Genomic DNA, 18,908 nt, shown 5'->3' on the forward strand with positions numbered 1-18,908 from the left:
TACTACTAGTTACATTTGACTACTGAAACTATAAAGTGCCATATTGCCCATAGATAGAGCCCAAACTAAACAGAAAGTAAAAAGTTGCTTTTGGGGGGGAATGGAGCAGAGTTTTTTTTCTTCTCCCGTCAATGCCGAAATGCATTCTGGGCAGTGTTAAACTATCATCGTACAAATACGATAATTATCGTACATCTGGTGTTTTGGAAAGTTTTCTGTTGTACACATTGACTATTATTATTATTACAGTAAGTACAGTAGCCCAAGTATCGTCACAGGTGTTATCTGCACAGATGGCTTTTTTTTTTTTTACATGTACATTATAACGCCACCTTTTTCCTCCATATTTCTGCTGTGGGGGCATGTTTTAATTTTGTTTTTGGGGGGGTATTTTCATAAGAATCTTGAGCCTAACTGTAAATAATTTTATTTTTTGTACCTGCACCACCCTCTTTAATATCTTAATTGGAAAGTTTGGTAACTTGTGGAGAGGGAGAACATCTCTGTAATTGATTTAAGATATCGTGAAGTACAACACTTGTGTAAACATGTACTTCTAAAAGTAAAATTACTGACTTTAAAAGATGCTGAAAAAACTACAAGTAAGACCAAAAAAAGCTACATGTGGGGTTCAGTGTCTTGCTCAAGGACACATCACTGTTGGACAGTACATATCGATCGCTTTCTGAATATATGCAAATGCTGATGTAAAAATACATGAAGATGAGAAAGGCAAAATATCTAATCAAAATAGAAGAAACAGATCTTTCAGAGCACACTGTATGACTATATTAAGACAATTATCTCCCTGACTGAAAAGTGTATTCGATCTTCTGGCCTGCTCAGGAATGTACTCCTTAAAGTTTGGAGTAAAGATGTTTATGCAGTTTAGTGAATGGTTGGCACAGCAGTCTGTAAAGCCACACTGCAAAGGGCCAAGAAGTAGACATCACCATCTAGTGGACGAGTACTGTAGATAATGCTGTGAAGAAACACCTAATAGGCTGTAATTAGCAATAAAACATCTTAGAAGTATGATGACAGTGAATTTGTTTGAAAAATGCATTACTGATTGAGAAATCAGTTTTTTTTTAATCTGACCTTAAAAAGCACTTTTATGAACAAGCCTTTATATAATTTCACACTTTCTGTTTTGCGGTTTTATCTTTTATTCTGTTTTCATTTATTGCAGCACTTTTTTTGGTAGGGGCTTGAACCCCTGAATATAGCAGTTGGAAATTAACCAATTAATTTCTCCCTAATAGCCACAGATGACTCAGACCTCAACAAATCTCACTGCTATATAATAAGGCAGATTTCATGGCACACAATTGCTCAAGTGCGTATGCCAGTTGAGCCGGCTACAAATGAGCACTAGAAATTAATCCTACTTAGAACACGGCTCTCTTGAATACTCGATTCTGATTGGTCAATCAACAAGATTCACCGGTCATTATTTCTCGACAACCGACCGCTGCTCTGCCACACCTGGATTAATCAGTTGATAATAGCTTTTTGTCAGCAAACACTACTAATTAGGCCAACCAGTTGCAGCTGTGGTGTCTTGTGTGCCAATTACGAATGAAACCGCTTTGTCGTTGAAAACGCTATTAAAAAATCTATTTGAATAATTATTTTTGTCAGATTATTGAATGATTTAGTTGTAGGCCGTGTTCTAAGCGGGATAATGTATAGTGAGCCGGTGATTACTGGGAAATAATGACCTTCAGGTGAATGATTAAGCCCTCCGCTCCGCGTCGGGCTTAATCATTCACCTGTCGGTCATTATTTCCCCCGTAATCACCGCCTCAATATACATTATCCCTTACGTAACCTTCAAGAAGGAGTCCTGTATCATGGTCTCCACCTCTTCCACCAGCACAGCGTACTCTGCTGGACACACAGTGTGCGCCTGGCTGCCTCTTTCCTCAAGGCGTGAGATCATGTGTCTGTGCATCTCTGGTCTGGAAGCCATCTCTCCCAGCTCCTTCAGCTGCTCCAGAGGATCTTCTGGGATGTTTTGTGCCTGCAGAGCCTTGAGGACAGCGGGGGCAAACTTCCCGTAGTGCGCCGTGGAACTAAGCACCAGCGGGCACGAGCCGTCCTGCAGCCTGCCAGCCACCACTTGAGCCACGGCGGTGTGCGTGTCCATGACGTATCCGGTCTGCACGTGAACGCTCCGGATGGCGGCCATGCAGTCGTCTTCTGAGCACCAGCCGGCTAAAACGTCCTGCTGCATCTTGGCCAAAAGAGGCTCGGACACCCTGAAGTACTGCTCTCTGTCCAGGCGCGTGAACAGCTCCCGGACAAGATCGCCGTCTCCCCCTGAGACGTGGTAGATGAACCTCTCCAGGTTAGAGGACTTCAGGATGTCTATAGCCGGGGAGTGGGAGGCGATAAGCGGCCGTCCGCGGAGATCGCACTCGCCCGTGGTGGTAAAGTCTGTGATGATGCGGTTGTGGTTGGAGGCGCAGATGACTTTTCTTATCGGGACACCCATTTGCTTGGCGTACAGAGCAGACATGGCATTTCCGAAGTTACCAGATGGGATGCAAACGTCAATGGGCTCCCCGAACTTGATAACGCCATCTCTGAACAGATCCAGATATGCTGAGGAATGGTAAACCACCTGCCACAGAAGGAAACCGTATTATATGTCACAAAATACACTATACTGCTGCCGAACAAAAAATACTGTTTACAGTTAACTAGTACTAATTTGTTTCATCCATACAAAATAAGAGAACATCAAAACTACTGGAAGAACAACATTCAATACAACAGAATCAAGAAAATTACATATTTTATGAAATTTGTTATTTTGATATAAGCAAATGGCACATCTAATAAAACTATTACCGACGCATTTGGTAAAGTTCCAATGTCAGCATGCAAGTTCATGTCGTTGTTGCTGCCTGAAATTATGAATAATGAAGAGCTGATAATATACAGTGACTAATGAAGTTATACAAGGACTGAAACAATTCACAAATGCTAACAATTTCTTGCTTTTCGCTGTTTCATATCATTATAAATGAATAGTTTGGGTTGTTTAGCTGCTGGTCAGATTAAGTAAACAATTTTAAAGTTGGACTCTGTTGTTTTTTACATTTTCTAGACTAAATGATGAAGCGAAACATTTATTAATCGACAATTAATATAATCGTTAGTAAGATATTGAGCTTTATTTCTATAAAGAAAACAAAAGGATACTGCAAAACACTTAACTGGCCCACCTGTGGTAGCAAGCGGGCCCAGTTGATGGAGTTGGCGGTGCTGAGGACCGTGGCGTACTCCACAGCCAGATGCCCCGTCAGCCCCGCCTCCCCAAACATCCTCTTGATGGCTCTCTGGCAGAAGTCAAAGTCGGAGTGAACGCTGACCGCCTTGGCGTTGCCCTCTCTGTAGCCCGTCATCTGAAGCTTCTGGATCTCACTCACGCCTTCCTCAGGGAAAAACACCAGCACGGCGGTCCTGTGTCTGTCGCTGTCGCTGAGGCCGCTGAAACCGCTGAGCACGGCGCTTCCCGTGTCTCCGGACGTGGCGACCAGGATGAGGTAGTTGCACATGTGCGGGAGGCAGTAGGCGAAGAGCCAGGGCATCAGCTGCAAGGCGAGGTCCTTAAAGGAGGCAGTGGGGCCGTGGAAAAGCTCCTGGACATACTGGTTACCGATTAAGTGCTTTACAGGTGCAACTGCCTTGCTAGCAAAGTTCTCCCCATACGCCTTGAATACCATTTCCCTAAGATCAAAAGCGGGGATATCTGTGGGGTGTATGCACTTTTCGAGTAAAGCTAAAGCTCGTTCTGGGTATGACATGCCAGCTAGTCTCAGCCATTCTCGAGTATCAAGCTTTGGGAAGCCATTCTTGGGAACGTAGAGGCCTCCGTCACTGGCGAGACCCTCAATTACGACATCACTGAAGTATGTTTTATGCATGCCCGATTCTTTGCTACCACTCCTGGTTGAAACGTAGGTTTCTCCCGCAGGGTTCTGATATCTCTCCACAGCCTTCAGCACCTTCTCCGCTACCTCCTCCATCGTGTCCCCCGTGCCGCACAGCACCCTGAGGTCCAGCCACTTCTCATAAAACTGTTTTCTGTAGTGCAGAATCTCCCTCATTGACACCCCCGCCTCCTGGCCAACGATCCTGCTCACCTTCATCCTGGACAGTCTCTGCATGATGTCCTCTGTGTCCACGTCTAGGTAGACGACCAGCCCGCTCCGCTTCACATGCTCCATGGCCGCAGCGTGCAGAGGGTTGGAGCCTGTGAGGGACACGACACACCCAGAGGCAGAGAATCCACACAGGGCTTTACCTTCCTCCTCCAGGAAACGCTCACCGCCGACCGCCGCCAGCTTCGCGGACACCGGCATCTTCCATGTCTTCTCCAAGACGTCGTCGTCCAAATCGATGACAGGCAGTCCCAGCCTCCGGGCCACAATCCTGCCCACTGTGGTCTTGCCCGCACCAGGAGGTCCCATCAGCAGGAGGTTTCTGTCCCCCAGCAAGGAGCTCCTGGTGGACAGCCATGACTTTGATGTGGTGAAAGGACTCAGGTAGCTTCTGGCAGCTTTTAGTGCAGACAGACTTGCATTCAGCACACCCATTTAGCAGTGAGATGGGAGTAGTCTGTAGTGGCAAGATAAAATAAATGTGTATGGTTAATATTATGTATATATACAGTATGTATTGTCAATGCAGTTTGGCTAGCTCTAAGTTAAATAACGTACACGTGTTTTGCAGATGGTCAGTAGCTCCACTATCGGACTTTGATCATAATGTGTGACGATTTAACGGTACAGACTTTACTGTTTTAAACTCACGTGAAATGCTACACTTCTGCACAGATGGGATAAAAAGCAATGCTATACATGTAGCCTGTGGTAACTATACATTTACTTTACCAGTAGTAGGGAGGCGTGATTTCTGATGCTGCGATGTTTACATTCCGGGTACTGATCGAAACTACGGTCCGCCTGAAAGTACAAAATTCATAAAATGACGTAGGTACTCACATACGTCTATGCTCACATAGACATGGACCCCCTCCAGCCCTAATACATGATCCATGCTCCAGCCGACGAAAAAATGACAGATAACGAAGATATAGCCTATGTGAGCGACAATATAAAAAGTACTACTACAACAGATTTATTGCGGAAAATACTTGGAACAGAAAAGGCATTGGAGGCATTGGAGGCATTTTGTTACATTCATGTGCTCGCCGTAGCTTCAGGAGTCGGTTTCTAAAGGAGGATTTTGTTGCGCACAAACGCTTTTAGTCAACATTAATAACAACATGACCCCATGACAAACAAGCGGAACTAAAAAGTTGTGCTACAGGCAGCTGCACAATCAAAAGGAGAGAAGCGCGTCAGGCTTGTCAAATTGATGAAGGGGGTCATTCCGTCTGCACCTGAATGCAGCATTTGCCCCAATAGTTGCTAAGCAACCGTGTACTGACGCTGTACACTTGGTAGCAGACATTTTCCTGTCTTTTTGAACATTTCGCCTAATTGTTTGAACTCATTCAGCATGTCAGAACTTATGTATCCACCAGAGAGCGTCTACAACTACAACCTGCCCAAGGAGGAGGTTAAAACGGAAAAACCACCAAGGTAAACGTAGCCAAATGAGTTGTTAACTTGGCTAACGCTATACCTATTGCTAGCTTAGTTGTTGCTAGTTGTTAGCCTGGCCCTGACAGCAAATAACTAAAACATTCTGTTTGGGTTTAGGTTTGGATATTGGCCCCTATTATGAACAATGGATCTTGGATCTCAAATCAAGTGTTCAGACTTGAGGTGGAAACAAGACATTAGCAGTCTAATCTTTAGGCTTATTTCAGAACTTGACAGTTTTGATCTGGTTGTTCTAGTCAAAATCACGAAAGCCCTACTTTCATCTTATTTAGGTAACATTTTATATTTAGCCAAATAAAAGAAAAATAATAATATTGTTCTGCCTGCTGTGTTGCAACCAAACAATGGCAAACCAGGAACTCATCATCACTTCTATGTGCCTGGCCCATTTCTCTTCCAAAAGCATTGGAAGATTTATTCCATAATTAGGTGTTATTAACATGTTATTTACAGCTTCAAAATACTGGTAATACTGTAAGTCAATTTTATTTATTTTATTTATTTATTCATTTCTTTTTATTTATTTATTTATTTATTTATTTATTTATTTATTTATTTATTTATTTATTTATTCATGGGGGGGGGGGGGGGGTCAGATTCAGATACCTGTAAATTTGTTGTATTGAACTTGATGTCATCAAGTTTGTTGTTTTTAAATCCCTTAAATGATTTCATTTGCTCTAATGTGCTGTTTCTAAAGGTATACGTCCAAGTTTAGGACAACAGTCATGCTTGAGAAAAAGTCAAATAAGGATGCAATGAGGACAATGGGACCAGCGAAAGCAGAGGTGCCATCCCCAGAGAAATACCTGAAGAAGCATTCGAAGGAGCCCAAACTTCCTGAAAGTGAGCTGCTAAGGAGCATTTCATTTGGGTGGGTGTGTGGGTGCATCTTTGAGCAGTGATTTACTATGTGATCTGATTTTCTTACATTTATGTTTTTAATTGCTTCAGATAAACTGTATTCAAAAGTGGATGATGATAGCACGGACCCTTTGAGGAAACCAGAAGTTCCTATGAGGACGAACACTCTGAGGAAACCAGCCGTTCCTGTGAGGACGGACAACCCAACTATGGGCATTCACACCAAGAAGGACTTTATAAAGACAAACGCCCTGGAGAACATCATGGCAGTGCCGAGGAGTCAACAGCCCACCTATGCAGACACCAACAGGGGTCACAAACAGCTGCTGGAAATGTCAGGACTTGTCCCTAATTACATCAAGAAGAAGGTAAGGTGCTATCGGAATACAGAAGACACACTATAAAGGCTCTTTGTCCACTCATATTTAACCACAAAATATCAAAAAGAAATACTCAGAGTGCCTTTTTATCATAATGCAGATAAATGTTTCATTTTGCTGTCTGCAGGATTATGGAGAGATTCCTGAGTACCTGCAGCAGCGTAATGAAGAGGCTCAGAGAGCTCAGGAGGAGTATGACAGCTATGTTAGAGAGCAGATGAAGCAGGGGGCCATGAAGCAGCTGTCTGACGACGAGCGACAAAACATCCTGCAGGTACTCCACCACACAGATGCACACCTGCAGCTCTGTCTCCCCCTGTAGGTACTCCACCACACAGACGCATACCTGCAGCTCTGTCTCCCCCTGTAGCCTAGGTACTCCACCACACAGACACACACCTGCAGCTCTGTCTCCCCCTGTAGCCTAAGCCCCCGTTCACACAGGACGCCGAAGCAACGCTCAACCTAAGCTCTACCTACGCTGAACCCACAAGTTTCATTTAGGCATCCTTGTGAACAGGCGTGCCACACCAAAGCCATGCTCACGCCTTGCTCAAGCGATCGTTCAGGATTCACGCCTATTCCAAGCGTGACGCGTGCTGAAGCCGAGCATTGATCTGTCAAGCCAGGCATGAAGTCAATGGGAGTTGTGGGCGGGTTCAAGGCACAGAGTAGGCGCTGATAGGAAAAGAGAAGGCTTCTTGTGTGAACAGCTCAGTGTGAGCCTGCCTCAAGCTTCAGTTCTGCTTACGTTAGGCGTCCTGTGTGAACAAGGGCTAAGTAATCCACCACACAGACACACACCTGCAGCTCTGTCTCCCCCTGCAGGTACTCCACCACACAGATGCACACCTGCAGCTCTGTCTCCCCCTGTAGCCTAAGTACTCCACCACACAGACACACACCTGCAGCTCTGTCTCCCCCTGCAGGTACACCACCACACAGACACACACCTGCAGCTCTGTCTCCCACACGAAAAACCAGGGGACTTACACCGGGCTGGAAAAGTAAAGTAAAAAAAAAACATTTCCATGTCCTTGAAATTTTCTGGGATTTGGAACACCACAAGGTTCCAAACTGCAGGCTTTAAACCCACGGTTATTTCCAAATCTTGTAAAGTTGGTCGTTCTGAAGAATTGTGATATGGCCTAATATAACATTAAATCATACTGAACAACAAACTATTCAAATCCAGTCTCCAGTGTGTTATTAAAGATCGGCTTGACATCAGAATTATGTCCTTGAAGGCCAATCATCATTTACGTGTATTAAAGCAGTGGTTCTTAAACTTTTTCACGCCAACGACCCCTAAACTGACACAAATTAGACCACTGACCCCCATTTGATAAGATTTTGTCCCAGGGTCTCCCTTCTGATACCATTTTTGCTTTTAGACAGAAAGTGTATGAAACCCATGACCAAAATAGCCATACATTCTGTCATTGTGTTACTGTGCTTATGGATGGAATTATAGTGAAAATAAAGTATCCCCCTTTTTGCTGCGGAGCCCCCTGGAACTCCCCTCAAGGACCCCACTTTAAGAACCAATGTATTAAAGCAGAGGCAAAATCATCAGTGTTAATTTAACTCTGGAGTGTAAAAATCAATGTAAATCCACAGCTAATTGAACACTTTTGAATAGCCAGCTCAGAGCCGCCTCAGCTCTGTGAGTGACCATGCAACTCTCCAATCACCACTGAACACTTTACACTGGAGAATCTGCACCGTATGCCATTAGACGTGCTGGTCACAGTGTGAAAAGCCAGGCTTTCAATCCGTTATCAATCATCTACTGTGAAGCTCATTTCTGGATTCCCCCCACTGGTTCATCTATCCAGGGCCTGAAGAAGAACTGGGAGGAGCTGCATCATCAGTACCAGGGACTCTCGGTTGTCATGGATACCATAACCAAAAGGTCCCGCAAGGAGCGCCTGGACCTGGCCATGAAGCAGCTGGAGAGCGACATCAATGTGTTTGAGAGATTCAAGACCATCTACATAGCCAACCACTGAGACATCTCCACCTAACCCCCCCCCCCCCACACACACACACATCTACATAGCCGACAACTGAGACATCTCCCCCTGCCCGGGTTAGTGCTTTTACCTCTACACCCCCAACTGACGCATTCTAAACTTGATGAGATGTTTGTCTTGACCACCACATGCTAAATGCGTTTGGGTAAAAAGTACTGTGCATGTATTTTAACTAAACTAACCTTTACCACTATTCCTTCAGAAGTTGTAGCTGTAGACTGTGTTGCATAGTTGATTGCTCTATTGCTGACAAAAATGTGTTATTGTAAGTCGCTTTGGATAAAAGCGTCTGCCAAATGACGTAATGTAATGTAAAATGTAATGTAATTTTCAAGATTTGCCCAATGGTCAATTTAACAAAAATGTTTTCCTATTATGCATCTAGTCTATTGTGATCACACAGACATTTGAAGAGCTTTGTGTTACAAAATGAGATTTACACCATTAGATATCGCTGCTGGACGTACTGTTCCTGAATGTTTATTTTTTTCTTGCGTTTAATGGTTATTGTTTGTATATGGTGTGCTGCTGCACTGTCTTTGTCTTTTTGTCTGAGAGTGAACCAAGACAAATTCCTATCAACTATGTTGACATGGCAATAAATTGATTGAATCTTGAATCTTGAATAAGTTAAAACTAAATCTGACTGAATAAAATCCACTCTCTGGGATCTGAATCTTAACTCAATGGTTTTTTATTCAAAGTATGTGATTCAAATGCAGTTTATTAATACATCAAGTTGTGCAATTCAAATGCAACTAGAAGTGCAGTCGGAGAGCGCAGACCTCCGCCAAGGCCGATACTCCAGTCTGCTATGATATGCAAATGTTGTGAGTCGGATCAGAACCCTGACCCTAACCCTAACCCTGACTCTCTCCGACCTTCCTATCCCTAACTATGGCTGCTTTTCCCAGCCATCCCCCTTTCCTGACCACGCCCCCTCACACCACCCAGATACACCTAGCCACTCCTCCTACCCACCCTTCGACCCCCGACTCCCTACAACCTTCCTATCCCTAGCTACAGGTCCTTTTCCCTTGCCCCACCCCTTTCCTGACCACGCCCCCTCCCACCACCCAGATACACCTAGCCACTTCCCCTACTTACCCCTCGAATCCTGACTCTTTATGACCTTTCTATCCCTAGTTACGGCCCCTTAGCCCCTGCTACACTCTCCCACCAAGTTTCATGAAAATCGGCCCAGTACTTTTTCCGTAATCCTGTTAACAAACAGACAGACAAACGGCACTGGAAAAATAACCTCCTTGGTGGACGTAAATATCTTGTCTTTTTAATACTGAATTTCTTTTAAATTTAAATACAATTTAACTGAAAAAAAAGATAAATAGTCTAACTTAACTAAATAATATATAAAAATAATAGTTTTATCTCGATGATCTTGTTTTCATAATTGTGGGAAGCCAAAATTGAAATTGAGATTCAAATGTGATCATTTGCACAGCCCTAGTTTCTAGTGACACATATTTCTGCCCATACAGTCAGTTATCCTCTCTCTCTCTCTCTCTCTCTCTCTCTCTCTCTCTCTCTCTCTCTCTCTCTCTCTCTCCTTTCAGTACCAAATGGAAAAGATCACAACTAACAACATTCTCTGTTCTAAAGAGGAACTGTCATTTGGAGGACATTTTCACACAATTTAATTTTACTGCAGTACATGTTAAGAGTGAGATGTTCACCAGACAACCCTTCTTGTCAAAAGATGGCCTGATCCAACTGCGCTCGCCTATACATAGGGTGCTCCGCTCCCTGGCGCACCGCGAAGGGATACAAGCTTCTATCCAACCCCAATACTGTATATTTGTGTAGAAAAAGTAGGGCTTCTGTCTGGGGGGTAAAGGTGAACCTTACCACATAATGAGCATCTCACTCACCCTGTTCATAAAACCAGGGTTATATTCATAACCTTAAGATTTTCCCAATGGTCAAATTTAACACAAAAACAGTCTGAGAAAAACCTCTCAAATTCATTCTGACTGAATAAAATATAGTGACTCAGATCTTAACCCAATGTTTTTTGTTATTATTTAGGTTTAGTTTTAGTTTATACTCTCCCTTAGTCAGGCCTATGGTGCTGCCACAAGCCAACATGGCATCACATGAACCTGATTATCCATAATTCAGATGCCTAATTGAGGCATTCCGTAGGCTATCCATTCATTCAAGCACAACAACCTCGTCCTTTCACCCAAATGACTGAAGCATGATCCCACAGCACATGTGGCCAGCAGGGACTTCAGCTTTCCTTCCCAGTTATTTTTGCTGTTATCTTTGCTGCATTTTCACTGGAAAAGGGCTAAAACGGTAAGCAATTATATTGAAATTAGTTTATTAGTTCACCTGCATAGACAGAATGTCTGTCAACTTAAATACTGTTTTGTAGCATAGTAATAACGCTCTACCCTAATGAAAATGAATAATCTAGCCTCATACTTCTGCTGTGACATCATTTGTATAGTATTCTTCTAAGGCAGGGGTGTTCAAACTTTTTTGAATGGGGCCCAGATTAGATAGTGTGAAAATGCAGAGGGGCCATGTGCTTTCTTTCATCATATGGGTTATAAAAAAATTCAATAAAAAATCGCATACAAATGTACTCTAAAGATTTTGTTTACATCTGAAAACATTAGTTCTGCCTGCTTTGTTCCTACTTGGTGCTTGTACAAACTGTATGATAGTGTTGTCATCGTGAGGTGAAGGGAAAAAATGCAAATTGAACCTGCTTGATTAACCAATACTGTGTAGAGGGCCACATATACAGTAGTATATTTTGGGAGACAAACCGAGGGCCACTTAAAATTGGCTCCAGGGCCGGACTTTGGACATGCCTGTTCTAAGGTGTACCATCGGTGTAGTAACTGCAACCCTTATAACCTCTGGCCTGATACCGAGCAGTAGAAGGGTAGAGGTGGTTGGTCATTAAAAGATAAGAGAACTCTTTCGGGGTCCCTTCCCAGGGAATGGGACCAGAGACACTCTCAGCAAACAAGTCGTAAACTCTACCAACTGACAAGCCATTACAAGAGACAAAGTATGAGATTAGACACATTGGAAATTGTCTCCAAATCCTGAGAATGGACTTTAATGTATCTGTCTAATTGTATGTGTAATTGTGATATTTTATTATTGTTATTTGCATTATTCTATTTCTTATCTCCACATGGAATGTAGATATTCATGTTTAGTATTAAAATACTCAATAGTGTGGGCTGAATATAACCATGTTATTGGTATGATGATAAGTTGCATTGCATAGAACTGGGAGACAACACTAAAGTTTATGCATATCTAATGAGCCATAACACTACACAGGCCGCCAGCCCACACACACACACGCCCCCTTACACCTGACAACAAAACCAAATGCACCTGTGGACTTCATGCACTTCACGTTGTGTGCTAATGAAGTCTGACAACAACTTTCCCCCCCAAAGTTTGTCTCCAAAAGACAGACTTGACCGGATCACATCATCAGCTCCACGATCTTCAATCTCCAACTCCTCTTCAAGCCAAGACCCCCTACAGACTCCTGGCCTCCCTTGATTCATCTTCTCCGGACCTCCGCTGGTGTTGTATGTATGGTCATTGTCAATGGGCATCATTATACATCACCATCACATTCACATTTCAGACACACATCATACACTTTATTACAGCTACTTATAATAACCATTCATTTATACAAGGATTTATTTAAAGGGATAGTTCTGACTTTTGGAATCCTAGCCTTATTTACTACTAGACACATTTCTCAGCACAATCCGTGCTGTTCCTCATATTAGCTTCAGATAGTTAGCCACAAACCAATACAAGGTCAATGGGGTCACACTCCTGTCTGTTGCAAGCTTACTGAAATGTTCTCCACAGTGCACACAAAGTATATTTTCAGTTTAGTCATATGGTCACAGTAGCCGGCAGGTCACCCCTTTATTGCTACTGTATCATTGCTGTGTCTTCCACTGCTCATTTTTCCCATGATTGTGTCTGCCGAAATGTTAGTTGATTATCAGTGTTGCATATTCACATGGACATATATTCCTATTGATTCATCACAATTCATAGGTATACCTCTTGTATACTGTATTATTATTATAGTCACCTGCATTTACCTGACTATTGAGTGTGCTTTAGTTTAGTAATACATACATTATTCTGCATAAAGTCACCGCCTGTGTATCTTGTGTGGGTTTAAATTCAAACATGCTGAGAGTTCACTCCTTCAGATGAGACTTACCGGTATTGCTGTATATGTTATCTGGTGCTCTGATCTTAATTCTCATTGAAGCTAACGCTAAATTATATTATTTATATAAGACACCATTAATAAATCACCACTAGCTAGGATTATCCTTTCTAAATGTTAAAATGTAATAGTATATCTAAACTCTCTTTACTTGACCTTTTTCCACTAACCATTCAGAGGATGGGGAAAGCCTCTCTATTTGATCCAGTGTATTTTTATCTATTTATTTGTTTGTTTGTTTTTCTATTTGTTTATTCGTTATTAGTAGTCCACTGAACTCCCTCTTTCCCTGAGTGAAGACCCTTCATCTGGACAGCATCACCAGAGATGGAGAACAGAGGGCTGAAAGGGGGAATTGTGGTATGTTGAACACAACGTCATCAGGTGCTCTGTTCGCTACTTTAGATCATGTCTTTGCAACCCAACTAACATGAGCAAAATAAAGATGCTTGTCCGGGTAGTGCAGCAGTAGATGTGTTACCTCGTGTTAGCTCTGACTTGGTCGGGCACCCTCCATACAGGCAAAATTGGCCATGTCTGAGGGTGTGAGTGAGTGAGCGAGCAGAATTTTGTTCGGCCACAGCTATGCCGTTTTACGTGCGATCAGGCTGAAACTTTCAGGAAGTGAAAAGAGCACTAATTAGGTAATTGTCCTAATTACCTAATGATGTGATGTCACTCGGACAAGGATGTCATCAGTGATGTCATCAGTTCCCAACTGCCACGGGTCCACTAGTATGTAAAGAAACAGTATAAATATATTTCACCCCTTCAGACTCCTTTAGTGTTAAACAGTGCTCTCGTCTGTTCCCTGTCACATATTGCATGAGAAGTCACACCTCTCCTCACAACTCTTATCACAGATTAAAGATGACTGGCCAGGATACAGTCTGGACCTGTTCACTTACCCAGAGCACTACCATGAAGATATTGAGAGTGTTTACATTCCACATGGGGTGATCATGGACAGGTAACAGACTACATTACAGTCTATGTGTGGTTATTATAGGGTAATAATGGTCAGGAAAAAGAAGTGAAATCAAGTCAAATTGTAGTGAATGTTGTGATGGTTGTGATTCGAATGAATATTTTTACGTGTAATCAAATATATTACACAAACATTTTGAATATGATTTGATTTGATTTGATTTGATTTTTTTTGCTGGTGATATACTTAGGCCTAATTGTAATTACTCGTGCAGGATCGAGCGTCTGGCCCGCCACATCATGGATGACATCGGTGACCATGACATGGTGGCGCTGTGTGTCCTGAAGGGCGGCTACAAGTTCTGCTCAGACCTGCTGGAGTTCATCAAGGTCCTCAGCCGCAACTCCAACAAGTACCTGGAGACCCGGGTGGAGTTCATCCGTCTCAAGAGCTACCTGGTAGGAGAGACAGACCACTGATGCACACAGTAGGCTGTAATGTAAGATGAGAAACTGAAGCAATGAGCTGAAATCAAGTCTTAAAAGGCCACATTATTAATTTTTCTGAGATGTTCATGCAGATTTTTCTGCGTATATGTAATTTTTGTATTATGTATCAGATTGCATTACAGAGATAGAATCAAACATTGATTAGACACTATATATCCTCAGTATCTAATTAGTAATTCATTCTAAATGTGTTTTTGTATTTCTGCATTGAAGTAAGTCAGGGGACTCACTAAAAACACGCCATTTCACAGCAGAGGAGATGGTTGGGTTAGGCATTGGGTCGCTGAGGTTAGGGTTAGGTTTATGTAGCCTGGGTAAACCCAGCCTCCACATGACCTCTATGTGCTTCTTCGTGACTGATAGCACATACTGTAGAGGTCACGTGGAGGCTGGGTTTACCCAGGCTAAGGTTTATGAGGTCACGGCTGTCGTAAAGTCATGACAAAGTGACGAGATGACCCAATGCGAGCCAACGAGAACGCGCAAAAATGGCATGAAAATCAGCAGTTAGATTACAAATCAAAGACAAAATCGTTTTTTTTCCTTCAGTCTGTTGTCTGTCCCAAACTGGTAGAGTCCCAATGTGGCCAGCAGATGTCACTGTTGTTCATGTTTAATAGGGAGATGATTGTGGAGACTGAAATACTGAAGAATTATTATCCTTGGTAGTGATATAACCAGGATGACACACTGCATGGTTGACTATCCATTTGTGTTGATGCATCATTTTGTAAAAAAACAAACAAAAAAACAACATCATTACAGGCTCTTGTTTACCTTTGTCACATTTTTCCTTCATGGAGGATCGCTCTACTGTATAAATCCTAACTGTGAATCCATCTCTCTTGTTGGGATAGTGTGTTTTGACACACAGCTTTAGGGTCGTCCCAGGACAGCCTGTCTGAAACACACACACACACACACACACACACACACACACACACACACACACACACACACACACACACACACACACACACACACACACACACACACACACACACACACACACACACACACACACACACACACACACAGACCTGACAAATGATCTGATTCACATTTCTCTGCATGTGGTCACATTCCCCCTATGCCTCCACAGCAGAGGGGGGGGGGGACTCTATCACTATTTTTCATTCCAGAATGTAAATGTAAGTAGCTGCAGGACAGGGGAAGGTCTCCGTCGAATTACAGATTGTTTTGTGCCTCAGTGGAGTGTGAAGTCATACTGTAAAATCACATGATTTCTTGACTGGGCAAAAAAAATCTGTTTTTTTAATTGCCTCATAGCACATAATGACCAGAATATGCCTGCAGGGAGTTGATAGGGTTGTTGATGGCTGCATGTGAATTACTCAAGTAAGCCTGTTTTGAGTTGACGCATGTAAACATATCATCATATTATAACCAACTAGTGGAGTTAGGCCCCCCTGGTGTGGAACATGACATCATCACTGATGACATCATCACTGAACTTATTAGTCTCAGCCAGGAAGGATGACATCACTGATGACATCATCACTGACATCACTGATGACATCACATCATTAGGTAATTAGGGCAATCAACTAATTAAAAAATCTCCGTCCGGCTCCGTCAGGTCATCCGCACGGGTGCTCTTTACAAACCCTGAACGTTTCAGCCCGATCGCACATGAAACGGCACAGTCCCGGCCGGACAAAATTCTGCTCACTCACTCACTCACACACGGACACTTCTCTAAATATAATAAGATTAGGTTAGAATAACCCGGATAAACTCACACTGATTGATGACAAACCCAGTTAAGATACCTGTTTTAGGGGCGTTTGGATTCAATTCCCAGCAGCAGTACTTCCGGCTTGGTCAGACCTCAGATCCTATTGGCCGTGTCTACGGATGGGAAGCCGGTGGGGTATGTGTCCTGGTCGTTGCACTAGCGCCTCCTCTGGGTGGTCAGGGTGGCTGTTCGGGGGGAGGGGATCTGGGGAAAATAGTGTGATCCTCCCACGCGCTACGTCCAAAGCAGCTGGCGACTGCACAGGCATCAGAGGAAGCATAAGATAAGATAAGATAAGATATTACTTTATTGTCAGACAGAGTCCGAAATTTGTCAAAAATTTGTCCGAAATGTGCTAATCTACAACTCTCCTATAGGTTTCTGTGGCTTGTAAACATTTTACTCCTTTCACTTTTGTTTTTTGCTAATTCAGACCCCCAACAGTTGTGAACAAACTTGTTGTCGCAAAGCATTATTTGTCAACAAACATGGCGTTGCACAGCATTATTTGTCAACAAACAACATGGCGTGTTGAGCAACACTAAACACTAAGGATAGTGTGTGCATGACACTGTCAATCTCCCTGCTCATGATGGAGTCATGTGACCTGCCCCCGCGCTCAGGATTTTGTCCATGTTGTCACTGCTACTGTTATCCCACTGATGCATCTGTAGCCAACCTATTCTAACTTCAAAGTTCATCTGTAGCCAACCTATTCTAACTTCAAAGTTAATCTGTAGCCAACCTATTTTAACACATTCACTGCCAGCCTTTTTTTTTTTTTTACTGTAGGTAGGTTCTGCCAGAGGTTTTTTTTGAGGATTCTGGCTCATTTTACAAGAGCCGAGGATTATTTTCTGCTTGGAGTTTGTGAACACAAAGTTCACAAAAGTACTAATAGAATGTGTGCTTTCTCTGTCTAAAAGAGTTAGTTTGTAGAGTTAGTAGTTATGTAGATATTAGCCGTTGAGTACAGCATGGTTTCAGCGTCTGAGAGTGAAAGCTGAGATAATCGCAGTTTTGTGAAATTCAATCAAACAGGCAGAACAGTCACTTTAACCATTTATTTTTGGCATCAGTGAGAGATCAGACATCTAAACAATATAGTTCTGAACGCCCTCTCCTTCAAACTCCTCCCTCCGTGGGCGTGTCTGGTGGCTTTCAGCCTGCGTTTGTCACAAGCGAGTGTTCTGCTGCTGCTGCTGCGAGTTTGAGCAGCCTCCCTCCCTGGCAGCGAGTGTGGATAGGGCTCACTTGTTTCTTGGGTTTGAGAGCTTTGATGAAGCTTTGTGCGATTCTAGGCTTTATGCTGCGTGTTTCAAAGTGTGTTTTCCACCCAGTCTATTTTTGGAATCCCCCACCGCCAGCTCCCAGCGCGATAATGCGCGAAAGTGAAAGCGTTTTCGCCAATCCATTTTACAGTAGAGAATGGTTTCCTCGCGCGTTACCCTACAGTTTTGGCTCTGCTTTTCCTAGTGTGGAGAGCACTGTCGCCACTTAGTGGGTCCGTGGAATGGGTTGTACACGTTCGCTGACTCCAATATTTTTATAGGAGACGTGGGGAGCGTTGATCCACGTCCCACCGTCAAATTTTTTTTTTTTTTTTTAAGCCGAGATAACTCGTCCTTGGCAGTGAACCGTTGGATTCTGTAAGCCGAGATAACTCGTCAATGGCAGTGAACGTGTTAACTTCAAAGTTCATCTGTAGCCAACCTATTCTAACTTCAAAGTTCATCTGTAGCCAACCTATTCTAACTTCAAAGTTCATCTGTAGCCAACCTATTTTAACTTCAAAGTTCATCTGTAGCCAACCTATTTTAACTTCAAAGTTCATCTGTAGCCAACTTATTCTAACTTCAAAGTTAATCTGTAGCCAACCTATTCTAACTTCAAAGTTAATCTGTAGCCAACCTATTCTAACTTCAAAGTTAATCTGTAGCCAACCTATTCTAACTTCAAAGTTCATCTGTAGCCAACCTATTTTAACTTCAAAGTTCATCTGTAGCCAACCTATTCTAACTTCAAAGTTCATCTGTAGCCAACCTATTCTAACTTCAAAGTTTATCTGTAGCCAACCTATTTTAACTTCAAAGTTCATCTGTAGCCAACCTATTCTAACTTAAAAGTTCATCTGTAGCCAACCTATTCTAACTTCAAAGTTCATCTGTAGCCAACCTATTCTAACTTCAAAGTTCATCTGTAGCCAACCTATTCTAACTTCAAAGTTCATCTGTAGCCAACTTCAAAGTTCATCTGTAGCCAACCTATTTTAACTTCAAAGTTCATCTGTAGCCAACCTATTCTAACTTCAAAGTTCATCTGTAGCCAACCTATTCTAACTTCAAAGTTCATCTGTAGCCAACCTATTCTAACTTCAAAGTTCATCTGTAGCCAACTTCAAAGTTCATCTGTAGCCAACCTATTTTAACTTCAAAGTTCATCTGTAGCCAACCTATTTTAACTTCAAAGTTCATCTGTAGCCAACCTATTCTAACTTCAAAGTTCATCTGTAGCCAACCTATTTTAACT

At 42.7% G+C, this 18,908-nt stretch overlaps 3 protein-coding genes across 3 annotated transcripts in view; 2 read left to right on the top strand and 1 right to left on the bottom strand.

Moving 5' to 3' along the window:
• Positions 1 to 1,781: 1,781 nt before the first annotated feature.
• Positions 1,782 to 4,948, bottom strand: thnsl1 (threonine synthase like 1). Its single transcript, XM_083631946.1, has 3 exons — positions 4,908 to 4,948; positions 3,237 to 4,632; positions 1,782 to 2,629 (listed from the first exon to the last, which is right to left on the bottom strand). Exons 2-3 carry the CDS (start codon positions 4,608 to 4,610, stop codon positions 1,826 to 1,828), a joined length of 2,178 nt encoding a protein of 725 aa, XP_083488072.1. The 5' UTR covers positions 4,611 to 4,632; positions 4,908 to 4,948; the 3' UTR covers positions 1,782 to 1,825.
• Positions 4,949 to 5,534: 586 nt separating this feature from the next.
• enkur (enkurin, TRPC channel interacting protein) lies at positions 5,535 to 8,901 on the top strand (the record flags this gene model as incomplete). The annotated part of the gene is made up of 5 exons (XM_083632376.1): positions 5,535 to 5,621; positions 6,346 to 6,491; positions 6,600 to 6,877; positions 7,017 to 7,163; positions 8,728 to 8,901. Exons 1-5 carry the CDS (start codon positions 5,539 to 5,541, stop codon positions 8,899 to 8,901), a joined length of 828 nt encoding a protein of 275 aa, XP_083488502.1. The 5' UTR covers positions 5,535 to 5,538.
• Positions 8,902 to 13,510: 4,609 nt separating this feature from the next.
• prtfdc1a (phosphoribosyl transferase domain containing 1a) overlaps positions 13,511 to 18,908 on the top strand; it is a gene marked incomplete at both ends in the record, with an annotated part of 16,829 nt that continues 11,431 nt past the window's right edge. Inside the window, 3 exons of the mRNA XM_083632283.1 lie at positions 13,511 to 13,543; positions 14,047 to 14,153; positions 14,386 to 14,569. Of these exons, the coding sequence (XP_083488409.1) occupies positions 13,511 to 13,543; positions 14,047 to 14,153; positions 14,386 to 14,569 (324 nt within the window). The remainder of the gene's footprint in view (positions 13,544 to 14,046; positions 14,154 to 14,385; positions 14,570 to 18,908) is intronic.

Source organism: Poromitra crassiceps, assembly GCF_964638095.1.
Source record: "Poromitra crassiceps genome assembly, chromosome: 2".
NCBI classification, from domain to species: domain Eukaryota; kingdom Metazoa; phylum Chordata; class Actinopteri; order Beryciformes; family Melamphaidae; genus Poromitra; species Poromitra crassiceps.

Bases quoted from the DNA above. Each gene is read 5' to 3' on its own strand.
- thnsl1 (XM_083631946.1), bottom strand. From the start codon at position 4,610: ATGGGTGTGCTGAATGCAAGTCTGTCTGCACTAAAAGCTGCCAGAAGC. The intron at 2,630-3,236 runs GTGGGCCAGTTA...CTTCTGTGGCAG, and splicing joins GGGCCCGCTTGCTACCACAG to GTGGTTTACCATTCCTCAGC.